Source organism: Mustela nivalis, assembly GCF_964662115.1.
Source record: "Mustela nivalis genome assembly, chromosome: 18".
In the NCBI taxonomy this organism is placed as follows: Eukaryota; Metazoa; Chordata; class Mammalia; order Carnivora; family Mustelidae; genus Mustela; species Mustela nivalis.
This window is the reverse complement of record NC_139037.1, coordinates 44,987,559-45,005,473: the sequence shown is the minus strand read 5'-3', so window position 1 is coordinate 45,005,473 and position 17,915 is coordinate 44,987,559. Positions and strand designations below refer to the sequence as shown.

The 17,915-nt window shown below is 56.0% G+C and overlaps 2 protein-coding genes across 4 annotated transcripts in view; both read right to left on the bottom strand.

Moving 5' to 3' along the window:
* Positions 1–1,291: 1,291 nt before the first annotated feature.
* Positions 1,292–7,694, bottom strand: TIMM50 (translocase of inner mitochondrial membrane 50). Its single transcript, XM_082709247.1, has 11 exons — positions 7,220–7,694; positions 6,183–6,339; positions 5,625–5,656; positions 5,388–5,409; positions 3,851–3,909; positions 3,639–3,758; positions 3,120–3,224; positions 2,921–3,019; positions 2,393–2,549; positions 1,955–2,061; positions 1,292–1,502 (listed from the first exon to the last, which is right to left on the bottom strand). The coding sequence occupies exons 1-11, from the start codon at positions 7,325–7,327 to the stop codon at positions 1,401–1,403; spliced, it is 1,068 nt and encodes a 355-aa protein (XP_082565373.1). The 5' UTR covers positions 7,328–7,694; the 3' UTR covers positions 1,292–1,400.
* Positions 7,695–8,751: 1,057 nt separating this feature from the next.
* Positions 8,752–17,915, bottom strand: part of SUPT5H (SPT5 homolog, DSIF elongation factor subunit) — a 33,607-nt gene continuing 24,443 nt past the window's right edge. For all 3 annotated transcript variants that reach the window (XM_082709206.1, XM_082709208.1, XM_082709207.1), the window contains 17 exons: positions 17,243–17,348; positions 16,907–17,000; positions 16,679–16,815; positions 16,075–16,230; positions 15,829–15,975; positions 14,836–14,982; positions 14,623–14,748; positions 13,498–13,582; positions 13,052–13,171; positions 12,867–12,969; positions 12,650–12,777; positions 12,448–12,553; positions 11,867–12,025; positions 11,582–11,750; positions 11,037–11,240; positions 9,249–9,344; positions 8,752–9,175 (listed from right to left, as the gene is read on the bottom strand). In XM_082709206.1, the coding sequence (XP_082565332.1) occupies positions 9,032–9,175; positions 9,249–9,344; positions 11,037–11,240; positions 11,582–11,750; positions 11,867–12,025; positions 12,448–12,553; positions 12,650–12,777; positions 12,867–12,969; positions 13,052–13,171; positions 13,498–13,582; positions 14,623–14,748; positions 14,836–14,982; positions 15,829–15,975; positions 16,075–16,230; positions 16,679–16,815; positions 16,907–17,000; positions 17,243–17,348 (2,227 nt within the window). In that variant the 3' untranslated portion in view covers positions 8,752–9,031. The remainder of the gene's footprint in view (positions 9,176–9,248; positions 9,345–11,036; positions 11,241–11,581; positions 11,751–11,866; positions 12,026–12,447; positions 12,554–12,649; positions 12,778–12,866; positions 12,970–13,051; positions 13,172–13,497; positions 13,583–14,622; positions 14,749–14,835; positions 14,983–15,828; positions 15,976–16,074; positions 16,231–16,678; positions 16,816–16,906; positions 17,001–17,242; positions 17,349–17,915) is intronic.

The window sequence follows — 17,915 nt, the reverse complement described above, 5'->3', positions numbered from 1 at the left end:
CTGTTACAAATCTCTTATGAATGCATAAACCAAAACCCCCGAGACCTAGCCCAGGTTATAGACGGTACACCTGGGGACTGGACAGGTATGCAAATTTTAACACTTCTCTGTGAGCCTTTAAAAAATGTATCAAGTCCAGAGACTCAATCCGGTCCACAGAGGTATATCTTCATTATCATCGCAAACACCAGTTAAACTATTTAACTGGTCCCCGCACTAAGTGCTGGCTGGAGGAGAGGCTGGGCCAGCCAGGGGCAGGAGCTGTCAAACCGGCCCAGGATGCTTCAGTCTGCGAAGCCAGTATGGGAATCTACACACGCTGGGTACAGGCTTTCCCGTGACTGACTCAACTGCTTGAAGACAGGTCCTACCATCACCCCCACCTCGTGAGCTGAGGAAGTGGAGGCACAAGATGCCAGGCCCAAGGTCCACGGCTACCATCTAAGGGCCTCCACGGGACGCCCCACTCAGCCTAGCCTGCGAGCTAGGTACCGTTACCTTTACAGATGGGGAAACTGAGGCACAAGAGGCAAAGTAACCTGCCCGAGACCACATGAGGCAGGAAGTGGTAAAGCTGGGATTTGAACATGGCCAGTTAGGAACTCAAGACTGTGGAATGGCTCATGACTGTGCCGTCCCCAGCAGGGGCCACGAGCCACAGATGAATGCTTAAATTAAGGTTACTTAAAATGATACGAACAGAAGCTCCAGTGCTCGGCTACCCTCATGACACTGCAGTACTCTGTGGCTCTGCCCAACCATGACAGTGCAGACATGGGACACGGAATAAACATCACAGAAAGTTCACATGGTGCTGCCACACTGCCTGTCCCAGTTAGGAGCCAACATTTCACAAGAGACTTAATATGAAAATCACAACTTCAGGCTTCTGTCAAAAGAGCAGATCAAGCAACTCCAGGTACACCTTCCCGCAGGGCCACAGGTGGCAGAGGGAACAGCCCCCCCAATGCCCCCCGAGCCACACGTGGTGCGTGCACACAGTGGCCTGGCAGTGATTTGGCTCTCGGATCCCCCGTGCCGCCCTCTCCTCCCTTTTCCACAGGTGAGGAATCTGTGGAAATCAAGGAGTGAAACGCACTTTTTGTGGTCACATGGCACATGGGAAGACGCAGCCAGAGGAACTCAGCTTTGTGGCTTTCTAGGCCAGGGTTCAAACCCATCCTGATCACTGAAGACCCTACTCTGTGCCCGGTGGCCGATCGGGACGATGACCCAAGAGTCCCGGACCTTGCCCCGATGCCCCAGGCTGGAGACTCTCGGGACACAGGAGTGTGGCATCTGGGATGGACTTTATTGGATGTGGCTGCCCAAGCCACAGTCTGGGAGCACTGAGCCCTGGGCCCAGGACCCAGGCAGTTGAGTCTGAGGAGGTTCAGAGGTCAGGGCTGTTTGGAGCGAGGCCATAAGCGGTTGGTAAGAGAGCCAAAGAAGAGGTTCTGCTTGCTTGATTTGGAGAGCTCAGCCAGGCGCTGCTGTTCTTCCTGGGGTGAGGGACAGAGGAGGGTCAGCCCAGGGTGGGTATTTGCCTCCCAGGCTCCCTCATCCAAGGGGCCACCCTCCTTAAACCTCTGACCAGCCCACACCCCTCCCCAAAGCCTCTAGAACACCAGCCCTTTCCCCAGACCTGGCCCAAACCACCTGTCCACACAAAACTGGGGCCTCCAGATCTGCTGGAAACCATCGCAAACTACCCCTCTCTAAGACCCATGCTTGGTATTTCCTGCCTCCTGCTCTCAGATGAGGCCGTGGAATCGAACCCCCTCCCCCATTACAAGAGGGGAAACTGTCCCTACAGGACAGGTCATGGGGAAGACAAAGGCCTTGCTCAAGCTCTTGCAGCCAGAGTGCAGACAGGCTGCTCAAGAGCCCTTCTCTTGGGAGCCTCGGGAACTGATGCAATGCCCCCCACCCCCAGCGGATTCGGGGGGCCCACCTGCTCTAGCCGGCTCTGGCGCTGTTTGAAAGCCTCCAGGGGGTCATCCTCCAAGGCATAATGCTCCAGCACAGTCCTGACATCCTCCACACGGTTCAGCGCAATGGCTGTGGGCACAGCAGGCAGGGCTCAGCCAGGCAGAAAGGCCATAGGGAAGCAGGGCCCGCAAGGGTAACGGTCAGATACTGGGGCTGCTCACTGCTACCTGGAATGCTCTAAAAAGGCTCCCCTGGACATTCTCCCAAGTATTCCCTAAAAATCCCCGAGCACCCCCAAACATTCTCAGAAACTCCTAAAAATGACAAGATGCTTGTGAACCTCCCACACCTCAAGTACCCAATTTTACACTGGGGTGGGGGCAGAATTAAGCAGTTATCATTCCTCCTAAGAGTCAAGGGCTCCTAGGTCAGAGCCCAGGAGCTCAGGGGTCAGCCTCACTCTTAAGGAAGGCAGACAGGTCCAACAAGACCCGGTCATCGGAGTTGCCGTCCCAGGGCCGCAGGGCAACACCATTGTAGGGCTGCAGGCGGAAAGCTTCTTTCTTGCAGTCCACGACGACTACGCGGGCAGGGTCCCGATTCAGACACGAAATGTCCTGGGAGTGCAAACAAGGCCCAGAATTTCACACAAGCTACCACAGCTACACAGCCCCAAAGACAACAGGTTCCAGACAGACATCAGATGGCTTCCAGATCTCAAACCCCTCTGTTACCCCCAACTGCCTCCTTTGGAGACACTCCATCCCCTGCACCCTCACTGGGAGTGGCTCCCAGCCCCCGATACTGGGGAAGGGAGAAGAACCTAGAGGCCCAGCCCTTGCTGAGGGCAGGCCGAAGGCCTGTCAGAATCAGACCTGCGGCAGAAGCATGGTTGTGGCTGGGGTCAGAGCTGGGGCCTCTTTCCCTCAGGAAGTGCCACCCCTCCCAACAAGTCCCAGAGGACAACCCGTGGCCCCCAATGTGACACCTTAACATGGTGGCCATCCATGTATCTTGTGGCATCCCGGAAGAGGCGGTAGGAGATGAAGCCATGGGGGTCCACGCTGTCGATGAGTGGGAAGGCAGTCTGGGGACGGGAATGGGGGTGGAGAACAGGGTCAGGCTGAGCCCTGACCCTCCCGCCCTCCGGCTACACTGATCAACCCTCTGCTGTCCTGGGGCCTTACCATGCCAGTCTCGGATGTAAAGATGACGATTTCATACAAAGGGGCAAGCTGCTGGAATAAGGTTTCGATGCCTGGACGCTTCTTAAACCTCCAGCCAGTGGCAAGCTGGGGAGGCAGGGAGGACAGTGAAACACCAAGACCCAGAGACCCCCAAGAGAACAAAGCCCCAGCCTGGGGGATCCCCAGAACGAGTGCTCTCCCCATCTTTCTAGCTCCGGGGTGAGGCAGGAAGGGAGAGGATCAAGAGTACACGGCCGTGACGAGGGTTTTGGAGGCTGGAGGGTCTGGGTCCCAGGCTGACTGACTCCTCGGCAGCATGGAACGTGCGCCCAGGCAGCCTCACAACAAACTACGGGGTGGGAAGTCTCACAGGCGAGCAAGGCAAGGCAAGGCGAGTGACGCCTCCTCCCCAGCAACACAGCAGAGCTGGGGCCAGTGTCTCTGCCCTTAACCATCATCACGATCTGGATCCCCAAGTCCACCTAGTGTCCCCAACCTGCTGCCGTCCCCAGGACACACCGACCACTCAGGGTGCAAGAGGACGCCCGTGAGCTCCAAGACCAGCGTGTAGGGCGGCTGGTAGTACGGCTCCCGCAGAGGGTCTGGGAGGAGGCAGGGACTGGTGGGCTCGATGATCATCTGTGGGAGAGAGACGGAGTGGGGGGCACTCAGAAGAGGAGGCAGGGGCCCACGCGGGAGGGCTGGGGACTGGGCTCAGGGCTCCCGCTCACCTGTCTATAGTCTTTGAAATATTTGTATGTCCGACGCAACTGCTGTACGAGAATCGGATCTAGGAGGAGAGCAGGGCACAAAGGAGTTCCGAGATGAGCCAATGCTCAACCTCCCAGACGAAGCTGGGGTTTGTTTACTTACCGGACACAAGTCTACAGATCCACTTGGTTTGAACAAGCTCATTTCTAAGTCCAAAGGTAGAAGGGAAGGATGTAACCGTCAGGCAGGAGTAATACATCTACCCACCTGCCCAGTTTTAGTGTGGATACTTACACCCACGCGCCCCACCAGATATAAAACCGAACACTGATACGTCTCCCCACTTAAAACCCACACCCACGAGACTCTGCTGACATCATGTCTGTGTGTTCAGTCCATTGGAACCAGGCTTCTGGATGTGCCTGCTTCGAGCTAATATGCTGTGTCTACTTAAGCCACACTAACTACGTACACACACCTACATATTTCATAATCTAGTGGTTCTCAACTTGGAGCTATCTGGTCTGCCACCTTCCGGGGAACTCAGGCGATGTCTAAAGACACGTGTGACTGTCAAGATACTGGCGTCTAGAGGACCAAGGCCCACGATGCTGCTCAACACACTCCAAGGCACAGGGCGCTCCCCCACAACAAGCACTACCTGCTCCAAAGTACTGAGAGGACCAAGACTGAAAAATCCTGGTTCAAATGAATATACTGAAGCCCGCTGAAAGCAGCAAGTCTACCTGACTGCCTCCTTCACTGCGGTACTTTTGGTCTAATTAAGCCACCATCTATGTACGGGCCTGCCTTTTCACAAGCAGAACACCGCAACGAGTTATGCTAGCAAACACACACTTCTTAAACCCGTGTGTTTACTGCCCCACTTAAATCAGTACGTTGACTTATTTGAACCAGAAAGATTACCCAGTTAAAAGAGCATACTTACCCACCTGCCCAGCCTAAGCAACCAGGTATTAACATGTAGGTCTGCTAACTTCCCCAGCACAAAGGTGGCTTTCTGGACCTACCAATTTTATTTTTCTCCTGGGAAAGGCCAGATGTGACAAGACTGACAACTACTCTCTACTATCCAATTTGTCAGAAACTCTCCACCAAAAGCTGGTTAACTAAAAGGAGGAGGGAGGAAAGAAGACATTGTTTTGGAAATGAGGAGCCTCATGGAGTGGGGGGCTGGGGGTGAAAAAGAGGATGTCTTTATGACAGGAGGGGATTAAGGGCTGCAGCCGCCCAGATCTAAGGCACAGGAAGCCATGTGTCTGGTGACAGACAGCCCCCTCTCTCCAAGCACTCCTAAAGTGGACTCCCCTCCCCCATCTGTCCCTGACCATCTGCTCCTGGGCCAGTGAAGAGGGCTGAAGAGGACTAGGGCTTTGTAATGCCCCTCCCCTCAAAGCCATCCAGCTGCTGACTCCCCTACCACCCAGTGGAAGGAGGAGGGGTGGGGGGGGCACCAGATGGAAAAGCAACATCCCCATAAATAGCAGAATAGGGAGGTTCGGGGGAACCTCAGAATCTGTGCTTGTTTTTACTCACCATTGTCGAATTCATCGGGAATCTGGAAGGTGGAAACAAAAATATAGGGTTTGGGATGGCAGAGGCAGAACCCCATCAAACCCCAAAGAGGAATCTCTGGGGCCCTGGGAGGAGTCAGCAAAGGTCCCTGGGAGGGAGTCTCACCCCAAGACCAGAAATGAGCCTGAGCAGACCAAAGGGGAAAGGACCCACAGGATGGGACCCCTGGCAAAGCCTCTGAGTCTCTATCTCCCTCACCTTGGCACCAGTTTCATCCACAGAGTTGTTTCCTGTAAGGGAGACAGGGAGGAATGAGAGAAATTGGGGCCTGGTCTCCTGGGTCTTGAGGAAGGAAGAGGGCAGGGGGCCTGGATTCCTGGGTCTGGGGGAACAAGGAAGAGGCATGGTCTCCTAAGATCAAGAGAGGAGGGGGTTGGTAGTCAGGATCCTGGGTGTCTGAGAAGAGGGACTAGGGCAGGGTCTCAACAGTCTCTGGAGGAAGGGACGTGGGGGAGGGCTGGAGCTTTGGGTGCTGAAGGAAGAGGCAGCTTAGGAGGCTGGTCAGGCCCCTCATTCCCTAACTTTCCCTCTTCCAAGTGACTCTCTGGATCCTGGTGCATAACCAACTAAGAGTGAAACCCTGAGCAAAGTGGGTAGAGGAAGAAGAAAGATCTCCCATTTCCAAGGTAGGTATTCTAGTTGGCGGCCTTAATGAGGGAGGATCCAGGAAATGGGTCAAACCCTTAGGGGAAAGGGCCTCTCTGCAAAAGAGAGGGCCAAAGGAACAAAACTAAGAAACAGGCATATGTCTCTCACCAAAGATATAGATGACGCTCACAGTCCCACCGGCCCCCAGCAGCCCAGCAAGCCAGAGTGCGACTTTTTTGGCGTAGCTGGGACCCTCTGTGTCCCGCTGCTGCTGTGGCCCCTGAGCCTGGGCCTTGGTGCCCGTGCGGCTCCCAATTTCCGTGGCCTGCAATTGAGAGGAGATAGGTTAGCCCAGAGAGAAATGAGAAAGGGCAGGATGACTCTGGTACCCTAGTAGAAGGCTCAAGGTCGGGAGCCAGGAAACAGACACCCACATAGCCTCAGAGTGTTGTGTCTCTGGAGAAGCAACCAGGAGATTGGGTCTCTTAGAAGAGTCAAAACTAGACTGTCCAGGACCAGGATCCCAGAGGTTCAAGAGTTGATACGCCAGGTGCCTAGGATCCTGAAGGGCAGGGAAATGAAATCAGGCAGACTAGCTGGACACTGGGATGCTGGGAGCAGGCAATGGAGGGCACAAAAGGGGATGGGACGGGTAGTTAAAACATCCGGATGCCTAGGGCTCACAGTAGCGGGTAGCGAGGGGAAGGGATGGGAGCAGGGACAGAGGGGCACTGGCTTGCCTGGGGAAGTAAGGGCACGAAGTGAGGTCAGAATAGCTGGATCTCTGTCAACGTGGAGGCAGGATGAGATTAGAAGCTCGCATATCTACCTCATCATCACCAACACCACCACCGCGGAGAAATACCCCCAAGGCCAGAATGGGACCCCAGCATCCCAGGCCCTTCCCCTCAAGTATTACCTGAGAGGTCACTGAGAGGGGACACAGGTGACCTACCTTCCCCCCTGCACCCACGTGGGGTCCAGAGAAAGTGGCGTTCAGAGGACGCACTTCAGCCCTCAGCACCTAGCTCTGTAGGGGAGGAAAGCGCTGCCCACCCCGGGAGGCAGAGAAGCGCCCCGAAACGCGTGCGGCATTCCATTCAGCACCCTGAGGTGTTGCGTCCCAGAGCCTTCGCGCGGCGGCGGTCCGCCCGGAACGCCAGAAAGGGACCCCCGCACTCGGGGACCACCCCCGTTCGGCTCACCTGGTCCGGGGTCCGGGGGGGCGGTGTCGCCAGCCTCGCGCACAGCCCCCGCGCGCTGAGCCGGAGCTCGCTCCGCAAGCGGAGGAACAGCGCCGCCGAGGCCGCCATCTTGCCCTGACGCCACGCGGCCCCGCCCACTCGCTCCGTCCTCTCGGAGCCCGGGCCCGAGCCCTGGCCAATGGGGGCGCAGGGGTGGGGCGGGCGGACGGGAGCCCGAGAGAGACAAAGAGCTGCGGGCGTGCCAGGCTCGGGCGGACCCGGTGCGCGGACCGGTTTGGAGTCCGACGACCTCACGCCTCCTTCGGGCAGTGGAGCGCTCCCCGGCCCCTGCGGCGGCACCGGGCGGCACACCCAGTGTCCGGGGGTGAGACTAAGGCCACCGCGAAGGGACCCTGTAGCTGCGGATGGTGTCCTGAAAGCGAAAACCCGCGAGCTAGTCCGTCTAGCCTGCCCCGAGGGGGGCTGTCCAGGAAGCGGACCTAGAGCCAGCCCTTCCCGAACTCTTCCCCCACGTGGAGCCTGGAGGCCGAATCAGCCTTCTCTCCAGTTCTCAGAGCTCTTTTTTGCTCCTCCTCCCATGAGCTTCTAAGAAAGGGTCTGGAAAGCCAGCCATTTCAGCGAGGCCTCAGCCGGGTATAGGTAGCCATGAAGAATCTCCCTCCTTACGTCGAGAAAAGTAAGATAAGGCTTATGAAACTTGGAACAAAACATGGAAAGACGACCACGTGACATTTAGGGATAAATACTGAGGTCAGGCTTCTGAGCATTCCCCGGTGGAGCGAAATGGACTGGGGCTGCTGCTTCAAGTGGGTCCTATCTGCTAGTACTGTTTCCTAAGCTGGTGGTGGTGGACATGGGTGTTCCGGGTGTTGTACTTTCTTTTTTGAATATCTGAAGTATTTTATAATACATTTGATATTGCATTTATTTTTTAAAGAAGACATTTGTCGGGTAAGAAAGGTCAAGGTACTAACAAGCCCCATTCTCTACCTTGCTCCCCATCTCCACCCCCAAGCCATGGACAGGCCAGCAATTCTGGTGTCACTGGTTTGTGGGCTCCAGGGAGAGAACCGTCAGGTGTGGTATCCTGCACCATAGGGGGAATTTAGGTTTTCCTGGAGAGTTACAGATTTTTACTTCACATAACTGAGAAAGAGATGAAACTTCAATCACAGGCAGGCTCTGTCCTAATAATCTCTTTCCAGTGTCTCATACATTCATCCTGAAGAGCCCTCTGGCATGGGCAGTATCGTTTTCTAGATGGGGAAACTGAGGCTTAGGTACCATCCAGTTATTTGCTCAGGAAGTAAGTGGGGTCTGCAAATGACCCCACTTACGAAACACACACACACACACACACACACACACACACACAAACACACACCACTTTTGACCAAACAGCTTTTTATTGAAAGACCATAACACAAAAGCAAGCTGTAACACACACACACACCACTTTTGACCAAACAGCTTTTTTATTGAAAGACCATAACACAAAAGCAAGCTGTAACACACACACACACACACCCCACTTTTGACCAAACAGCTTTTTATTGAAAGACCATAACACAAAAGCAAGCTGTGGAAGGGAGGGTGCAGAAGGTGGGGACCCTCCTGCAGACTCTACTCTGATTCCCATGAACACCAGAGAGGGAGACAGGAACCCAGAAAGGAAAATAAAGGAAGTCCTGAACAACCACATTAGCCCTGGTCCGGGCCCCAGACCCTGCGTCAGAGCGGAGGACCAGGGAAGTTAGAAGGGACGATCCCTGCCCGCCAGGTATCCACCAAGGTCTGCCCACCCTGCACTTCTCAGGCCTCCAGGAGCTTCCCCAGGAAGCGGAGATTGAGGATCTTGAGCTGCTCGTCAAGGTCCATGCGGACGATGCCGTCCTCACCATCGATGCTCAACAGGACCCCTGTGGCTTCCCGGTCTTCACCCAGGATCACCTTCACCTGGGTGGAGGGACACAGGGTCAGGCTCTGCATCAGCAGCCCCAAGCCCCCCCATCTCCTGGCCCCTCATTACCTTGTTGTTCTTGGTGGGGGTGATGGGCTCCAAGTGCTCGCTGGAGATGCTGACCACTTTCTCACTGTCCTTTAGGTACACAGAGCACATGCCTCCCTGTAGGCAGGGATAGCCCAGTCAGTCTGGCCTGTTTCCAGTGTAGGACTGCTGCCCACATTCAGGGGGCATGGGCTCAGGGCTCATTCCAACAAGTCGCTTTCCCAAGGTGACACGGGCAGGAGAGTCCAAAAGTTAGGCCTGGTTCCTGGGCCTGTGGTGTGTGGGGACACAGCCTGACCAGGCCAGCATGGGAAGCACCATAATGAAGCTGACTCAGACCAAAAGAGACTGCTGCTCAGGCACCTGACTCTTCAAGTCCCCATGCGGGCCTCATCTTTCCTCCCCTGGGCCCGTCCGTTATCTCAGGGATGTCCTCACACTCCCTAGTGCCTGCCCGGAGCTCTGGCCTCATGTTGGTAAGCTCTTCCACCAACAACCTCCAGCTCTGACATGTGTTCATTTGGCCTCCTGAGGGTCTCTGCCACCCCTCTCCTCTCTTCCTCACAGCCTCACAGGGCGGGCTGACCTCCCCCCAGGGCTCACAGCCCTCTGTCTCACCTCCCTAGTCCATCCCTGCTACAGCAACATGGTGAATTAATTCCAAACCACAGACCTGATCCCACAGTTTTCTGCCTGCTTAGCTTCCTCAGGACACAGTCCAAGGTCCCCAGTCTGCCACGTGACCTGGCCCAGTCCCTTCTCTGGCCTTGTCACTCACCTTCCCCTTAGGCTATGTTCCAGCCACAATGAACATACTTCAGCTCCCCACGTGTGCCAGGCTTTCCCTCACCACCAGGCCTCAGTGTGTCCTGAGTGTGTGTCCCCCTTTTTGGGACACACTGAGCCCCTCCCCAGCCACTTCTCTCGGGTTACTCCTATTCGTTCTTCAGGTCTTGGTGCAGACACCTCATTCTCCAGGAAGCAGCTCGCAAGCCCCTCCAAAGTTACGTAAAGGTGCCTCCTCTAGGTTCCCATAGCTCCCTTTGCCCTTGGGGCTTCCCCTGTCCCAGCTCTGGTCACTTAGGCTCTCTTTCTTTGGGGACATGTCTGCCTCCTCAACCAGAATGTGAGCTATGTGATGGCAGGGCCTGGAGCTGTCTTGGTCCCTGGTGTTTAATTCAAATAATATTTACTGGAAGGCCAGCACACTTTTTCTTGGTCCTTCATCTAGGAACAAAGGCTACTTACTTAGGAACAAAACACACGCTTAGTAATCAAAGAATCAGCCCTGAGTCAACTTTAAGCTTTAAAGCAGCAGGTAAGTAACATGAAAAAAATTACATGGAGTTACAATTACATGGAGATACCTCAAAAGGTTTCCCTGAAGGATGATTAGCAGTTTACTAGTAAGAGGATAGAAGGAAGAGCATCCTAGCCAGAGGAAAGTGATGAGCAAAGGCCCTGAGGCTACAGAGAACTTGGTGACAGTAAAGAATGGAAAGGCCAGTAACGCTGCAGCAGGGGTGGGGTGCCTGGCAGAACACGCAGTCCCTGTTACGGAACTGGTCTCAGAGGACTATGTTAAAGAGTAACCTAGTCCCTGGGTGCCAGTCACTGCTCCAGGCTGGGAAGGCCCCAGCTATGCCCTGTGGGGCCTGCAGGCTGGCCCTACCACACCCACTTTTCCAGTTATAAACAGATACTGGAGAATGTGGTTAGGTGACTAAAAACAGAAACCCAGTGGCCACAGAGATTGGGGATCCCAAAGGAGAGGACAACTACCCACCCACCAGCCTGGGCCCCACTTACTGTGACGCTGCGGATGACTCCTGTCTGCCCCACCACCTGCGTATCCAGGTAGGTATCCCGCACCTTCACCTGGATGTCTGTGGTTACCCAGTCGCTGGAGTTCTGCTCAATGCCTGAGCCTGGTGTGTGCGGGTTGTAGCCCCCAGGGGAAGGGGCTCCAGGTGTCATCGGACTGTAGCCAACAGGGCTTGGGCTCGGGCTGGCCTATGAGTGAAAGGGGGACAGCGTTGTTGGGATTAGGTCATCTAGCTTGGCTATCCCCACAGACTCAAGGCCCATTCTAACCCATCTCCCCCCTTTTTTAAAGATATATTTTAGAGAATGAGAGAGAGTCAGCATTAGAGTGCAGGGAGGGGCAGAGGAAGGGAAAGAAACTTTAGCAGACTTCCCCGCTGAGTTTGGAGCCTGACACAGGGCTTAGTCAGTCTCAAGACCCTGAGATCACAACCTGAGCCGAAACCAACAGTTGACAGCTGAACCAACCAATGCACCACCCTGGCCCACTGTAGCCCACTGCCCTTAAGGACATGCAAGCTGGTCCATACCTGATAGGCCATGGGGGAGGGTGTGGGGTGGTAGCTGGCTGGAGAGTGGGTGTTCTGGTACCCTGCTGGGCTTGGCGCCACCTGGTGGTAGCTCTGGGGGCTGGGGCTGGGCTGGTAAGAGCCTTGAGGAGAGGGGGCAGCATAGGGGGAGAACTGGTCTGTGTTGTACCTGGAGAGTCAGAGCAGAAAGGGGCACTTGCTGGAGATGGTGTTGAAGAGAAGAAGGTAATGGCAGTGGGGAGGGTCGGGGCAAGGTCTAATTAGGGTCAGCCCCAGTGGACTCACATGGCTGGCGTCCCTGGCGTCTGTGGGTTGTACTGAGGGTTGACCTGTGGGGATGAGGGGTCGGGATAGCCGGGTGTTTGGGGATTGGGGGTGCCCCCATAGGCCTGTGGGGATGGGGTGGGCTCGTCGTCGAAGGCATACTCATATTCTTCCTCTGCCCTGTTGGAGAAAGAAGTCTGTTGAGAATGACTGCGGTGATCACAGCGATGCAGCAAATGCTTCCAGAACAGCACTGGACACCTCACAACAGCCCTGTCCAGAGGCTTCCATTTCACAGCTCAGACTGGGAGGCAGAGACGATGCTGCAGCCCAAGGTCACAAAACTGGTCACACGACTTCAATTGCACAAATCTGTCTAGGAGCCCAGGACTTAACCACAGCAGGCTACTCTGGTGGGGACTGGACACTATCTGATCCCCAGCCCCAGTCCCAACCACCCCTTCGCACATAAGCAGCCCCAGGCGGGGAGCAGAGAATTCAGGGAGGGCCATTCAGACCCCTCCATCCCGCAGACACCCGACATAACCACTTGCACACACACACGGGCTCAGGTAACCCTGTCCCCACCCCCCAATCCTCACCGGGATGGCGTGTTGGGATTGTTGGGGTCCCACGCCCCACTCTGAGCAGGAGTACGGCTGCCATCATGCAGGGGTGTCTGTGAACCGTAATGCGGGGTGCGGCTACCTAAAACGGGAGAGTGGGAGAGAGGTGTTCGTCTGTTATGCCCTGTCTCTAGGCCACTCCACATCACCCCTCATCCCTGTCCCCGGGCAAGCTCACCATCCTGGAGAGGTGTCTGAGAGCCATACATGGGTGTGCGGGAGCCAGAGCCGTACATGGGCGTCTGGGAGCCGTACATGGGCGTCCGCCCGTAGGTGGAGGTCATGCCTCCCGGGCGCCGCGAGCCCCTGTGGACACAGAGAACCAGTGGGGTGAGGAGAACCCTCTAGCCACCTAACAGCCCCCACTCCCGGCCCCACGCTGCCCCAGTGCGTACACCGTGGTGAGCCGCTGACGGTCCACAGAGATGGTCTGGCAGGTGGAGTGCAGCTCCACGCGGGCTGTGGACTCAGTGGCATCCTTCACCACACCAATGTAGCCTGGTGAGAGCCAAGAAGTCAAGCTGGGTTGGGTGCCCCGCCATGCCCCTCCTTAGGCCTCCCACATGGCCCTCAAGGTCACCTTTGTAGGGCCCCTGGGAGATGCGAACGGTCTGCCCTATGAGCTCGTTGTCTCTCCGCCCCCGGCCCCTGCTCATGCCTCCGCTGCCGCCACCGGGGCTGCCAAAGCCACCACGCTGACCTAGGGAAGAAGGATAACATCACCAGTTCCCAAGGCCATGTCCTCCCCTACATGCTGTGTCTACAGACAGAGCACCCTCAAGCCTCCTCTCCCCCAGCTTGACTACCCCAAGGCACACCCTGGGTTTAAGAGCTTCCTCTGAGCAGCCTGCACTGCCATGACTGCCCTGGCTGCCACTGGGAACTGAGGGGCAGGGGGAGGATCCTGGTCACTGTGAGCCGAGAACCCCATCATGGCCAGGCCAGTGGAGCAGGCACCCAGAGAGTATGAGCTGAATTATCTCCCTCCCCCAGTCCCCAGCCCCACCCCTGCCCACTCGCTCTCACCTCCAGCGCTGGGGTGCATGGGACTGCTGATCCGAGGGCTCATGGGGGCAAAGCCGCCCACTGTGAAGTTGGTCACATCTCGGGGCTAAGGAAGGGATGAGCACTGAATGGGCAGGCAGGAGCCTGAGGGATGGCTCCCCCAGGCCACCACCTGCCTCCATTTGGGAACAGCTCCTGCCTGAACTGGCCTGGAGGCCATCCCTCACTGGAGGGATTGAGGAAATGCCTCAATTTCCCTTTGGGGAAACGGCCACCTCCATGCCACTGTCAATCAAGAGGCCCGGTCCTCTCCTGGCTGGGGTCTGAAGAATTCCTCACCCCGTGCGTAGGACCCTGAGGACCAGCTCCTGCTCCCAGCTCCCCAGAGTCTGGGCCTCATTTCCTGATGCCTGCTTCTGTGCAGCTTTCCCATGCGTCCCACCCCATCTACATTTGCTGCTCCCCAGAAACATCCACATAGCTCTGGGTCCCTTTGTTCAGGTCTGTGCTCGGGTGTCACCTCAAGGAGGCCTTTCCTGAACCTTCTCCCTCTAAGGCAGCACCCCCCCCAACAATTCTCTCCCTATTCTGTTCTACTATCCTTCATGGTGCTTGTCCTCGCCTCATAGGCACTACATCTGTATTTACTGATCTGCTCATCTGCGGCTAGCAGCTCTAGAAGCACACACGTTCGCCTTATTCGCTGGTGTATCTCCAGTGGCAAGGCACCTGTCAGGTGCTCAAAAAAACTGAATGGATGGGGGCGCCTGGGTGGCTCAGTGGGTTAAGCCACTGCCTTCGGCTCAGGTCATGATCTCAGGGTTCTGGGATCGAGTCCCGCATCAGGCTCTCTGCTGAGCATGGAGCCTGCTTCCCTTCCTCTTTCTCTGCCTGCCTCTCTGCCTGCTTGTGATCTCTCTGTCAAATAAATAAATAAAATATTTAAAAAAAACAAAAAAAAACAAAAAAAAAAAAACAAAAAACTGAATGGATGAATGATTTGGTAAAAAGTTTGGAATCTCAGTAAACTCTGCCAAGGACCTGAGCCTGACACGTGCCCTCCTAATCCCCAATAAGCCCATTCTCGTTGCTGCTAGGGCCAGGGAAGGCCAGGAACCCAAGGGCCAGGAACTACACCCGCCTTACCTTGGAGCCCCCTGCCAGGACGAGGTGGCGGGTCTTACAGACAAACATGCCCCCGTTCTCCACCAGTTTCTTGCAGTGCAGGAAGGCGAAGCTGCGGAAGAGATGGCGAATTTCGCCCTCCCGGCCCTGGATGGGGAAAGGACGGTCACTCTTAGGGCTGTGGCCCACTCTTGCAGTTTCAAGCAGGGCCAATGGGCGGGACCTTATACTCACTGAGTGGGGGCCGTCAATGACCTTGACAATGTCCTTCACATGGATGTTATTCTGTTCTGAGTCCAGGGCCACGGCAAAGCGGTTGTCCTTCTTCCGGGTCACAGCCTGATGCCTGACGGTCACCACCTTCCCATACATGTTCAGCACCTACAGATGGAGAGGGGGATGCTGAGCCATGAGAGTACAAAGGGGTGATGTGGAGCAGGGCTTCCCTAAGGTGGGACGATTCTTCCTTGCGGAAGACCATCCCAAGCTCTGCAGAAGTCCAAACTCCCTGGCAGTCTCAGGGCACCACCACCCAGGCACTGGGTCAAACAAAAATGTTCCGAGTCATTCCAAAATGCCTTTCGGGAAGACAGTCCATCCCGACTAAGCATCAGGGATCTGAGAAATGGGTGGAGAAGTAGATGTTAACATAATGTTTACACATCACTGTGTGCCAGACCCCCTACTAAATTCTTCACACAATATTTCACTGAAGCCTCAAAACTTCTCTCTGAGATGGCTGTGGTCATGATTCCCATTTTACATGGCGGGGGTACTCTCAGGCCAAGAGAGGGTGAGTCACTAGCCCAGCATCCCACAGCATGGAGCAATAGGCCCCAGGTATGAATCAAAGTCCAGGGTCCTAAGCATTATGCTCTGACTCCCATGAGCACTGGGTATGGGTGGAGGGGAGGAGGGCACCTGCAGTCCCCAGCCCTGAGCAAGCATCTAGGTTTACATATTTGGTCTCAGGGCCTCAGTCATAACAAATGAAGTGCATGCTACTATTATTTCTGTTTTACAGGGTGCGAAACATGCATGGAGAGAGTCAATGACCTGCCACTTACCCAACACCACAGAGACAACCTGGGCTGACAGCCCTGATCGGCCCCCCAAAGCGGTCTGGGTTCATGGCTACCATACTCCACCACCTCCCAGGATGAGAGGAGCTCAAGGGAGAGGGAGACCCCTACAAGGAAGCCCCGCCACTGAGTACAACACACACACCTGGAAGGTCTCCCGCTCCAGTCGCACGATGACACCCACGGTCTGGGGGTCCAGTTGCACCAGCTCCCCCCACTCATGCTGGCCCCCCACATCCACGCCCGATGCCGTCTCTGAGCAGAGCTGCAGGTCCCGGGGGAGCACCTTCAGCTATGGGAAACAGGAAAGGGGTGAAGCAGGGTCCCAGTAGCTCCTCAGCCTGGGTCTCCTCCTGGCACATTCCACGCTGCTTCCCCTCCCCCCACCTACCTCATGCATGGTGAGGTCAGAGAAGAGGATGACGAAGTTCTCTTCCACTCGCACAATGAGACCTGTGTCACCCTCAAATCGGCCAGCAATCACCTTCACATGGTCCCCCATTTTAAAGTACTTCCGAAGTTCCTGGGCTGGGAACTCCAGCATGTCCTGGGGACCGGGTGTGGGGAAGCTGAGCAGGGAAGGGAGGCCACCACAGCCTGCCTGCCTCGCCGTTTCCAGAAGCCACTCATATTCTCAGAAAACCTTCCCAAGACCCACTCTAGGCTCAGCACCCAACCACAGACTCCTGTAGGCTGCCTGGACAACCCTCAGACTGCCCCAGAGACAGCTCACTTCAGACTTGTGGTATTAGCCTGGACAACCCTTTACTCCACACACAGAAAGCTGGTCCCCAAGACACTTCCTCAGACCTAGCCGGAGAAAGCCTCACCCCGGACACACCATGCTAGCTAGCCTGGACAAACCCTCACACGAACACAAAGACCCAGACACATGTACCCTTACAGCAAACACAAACCAGGCAGCCCCCTCAGATTACTCCAGACTACACCTTGCTCTCAACCCGACCCATACATATAGGCAGCAGGGCGCCCACCTTGAGGTCCTCATGCTTGGGCATGATGGTGATCTTGTTGCCGTCCACGCTGAGAATCTTGCCCTGCAGGTTGATGAGTTCACCCTCACACACCTCCACGTTGTCCCCAGGCTGGAAGTTGTGCTCCCTCTCCTTCCCTGCAGGGGCAGGTGCATGGGTGACTTGCAGGGTGCCCGCCATGAGCCGCCCCCTCCTCTTTGGTCTGAATTACTGCCAGAGACCAAATACCTGTGCTCTCAGTCACGACCTCAAGGTCAATACCCTCCGGCTGGTCCTCAAACTTCTCCAGCTCAGAGAGCGTGGGCTTCACACCCTCCGTGATCTGAGCCCCAAAAGACAAGGGGAAGAAGAGAAAGTAGACAAAGGTCAGTGTCACAGCCCAGCCAAGGGAGCTATATGGTGAGATTTATATCCACAGGGACACTCCTACACTCCTGACTCGCAAGATTGTCCAGGACAGACCCCGATAACCCCCTGCTCTGGGGCCTGGACTGAAAGAGGGAGAGAAAGCCTGGCCTCCCGGCTCCCCAGCATGGTAAGCAAGATGCCCCTCGGGACCCTCACCACAGCAGACATGGCAAAGCTCTTGAAGAGAAAGCCCTTCCGGCTGTAACGGTTCCCTTCGAAGATGAGGAAGTCACCGTCGGAAGCAACATCGCCGCCAAGGGACCTGGGATTTTGTGGGGGAGAGAAGATTGGGAGGGGGACTAAGGAGAGAATCTTGCTAAGCCTCAGGCTCCTTTGCTGGCAGAGGGGGAAGGATCACAGGACCGCTGCCCATCCTAACCCCACTGCGTGCCCTACTAGCCAAGTGCTCTGTCCCTGCACTCCCTGCACTCTCTCCTGTGTGACCTCAGCACAGCGCAGCTCACCCTCCGACGAGCTACCATCTGATGCATCTCCCTGACCAGAACGGCCACTCCCAAAGGGCAGGAGTCTCACCGTTTCCACTCATTGCTAGTCCCCCAGAGCAGCAGCCTGCACACCGGAGGCACTTGGTGAAATACTAGCTCGACACAATATTGGACCATGTCAATGGTTACCACGCATGGAGCACTCAGCCTGAGCCTGACCGGGCCATGCGCCTTTCAGACTGCCCCCAAAGCTTGTGACGTCACTCACATGCCCTGCATTTCCCAAGGAAATGAGGGAGTGAAGCACGCATGGGGCACACTTACTGGCTAGGGTGGTCTGAGTCTGGATTCGAATTCGGGGCTGGGACTCCCAAGCCTCTGCC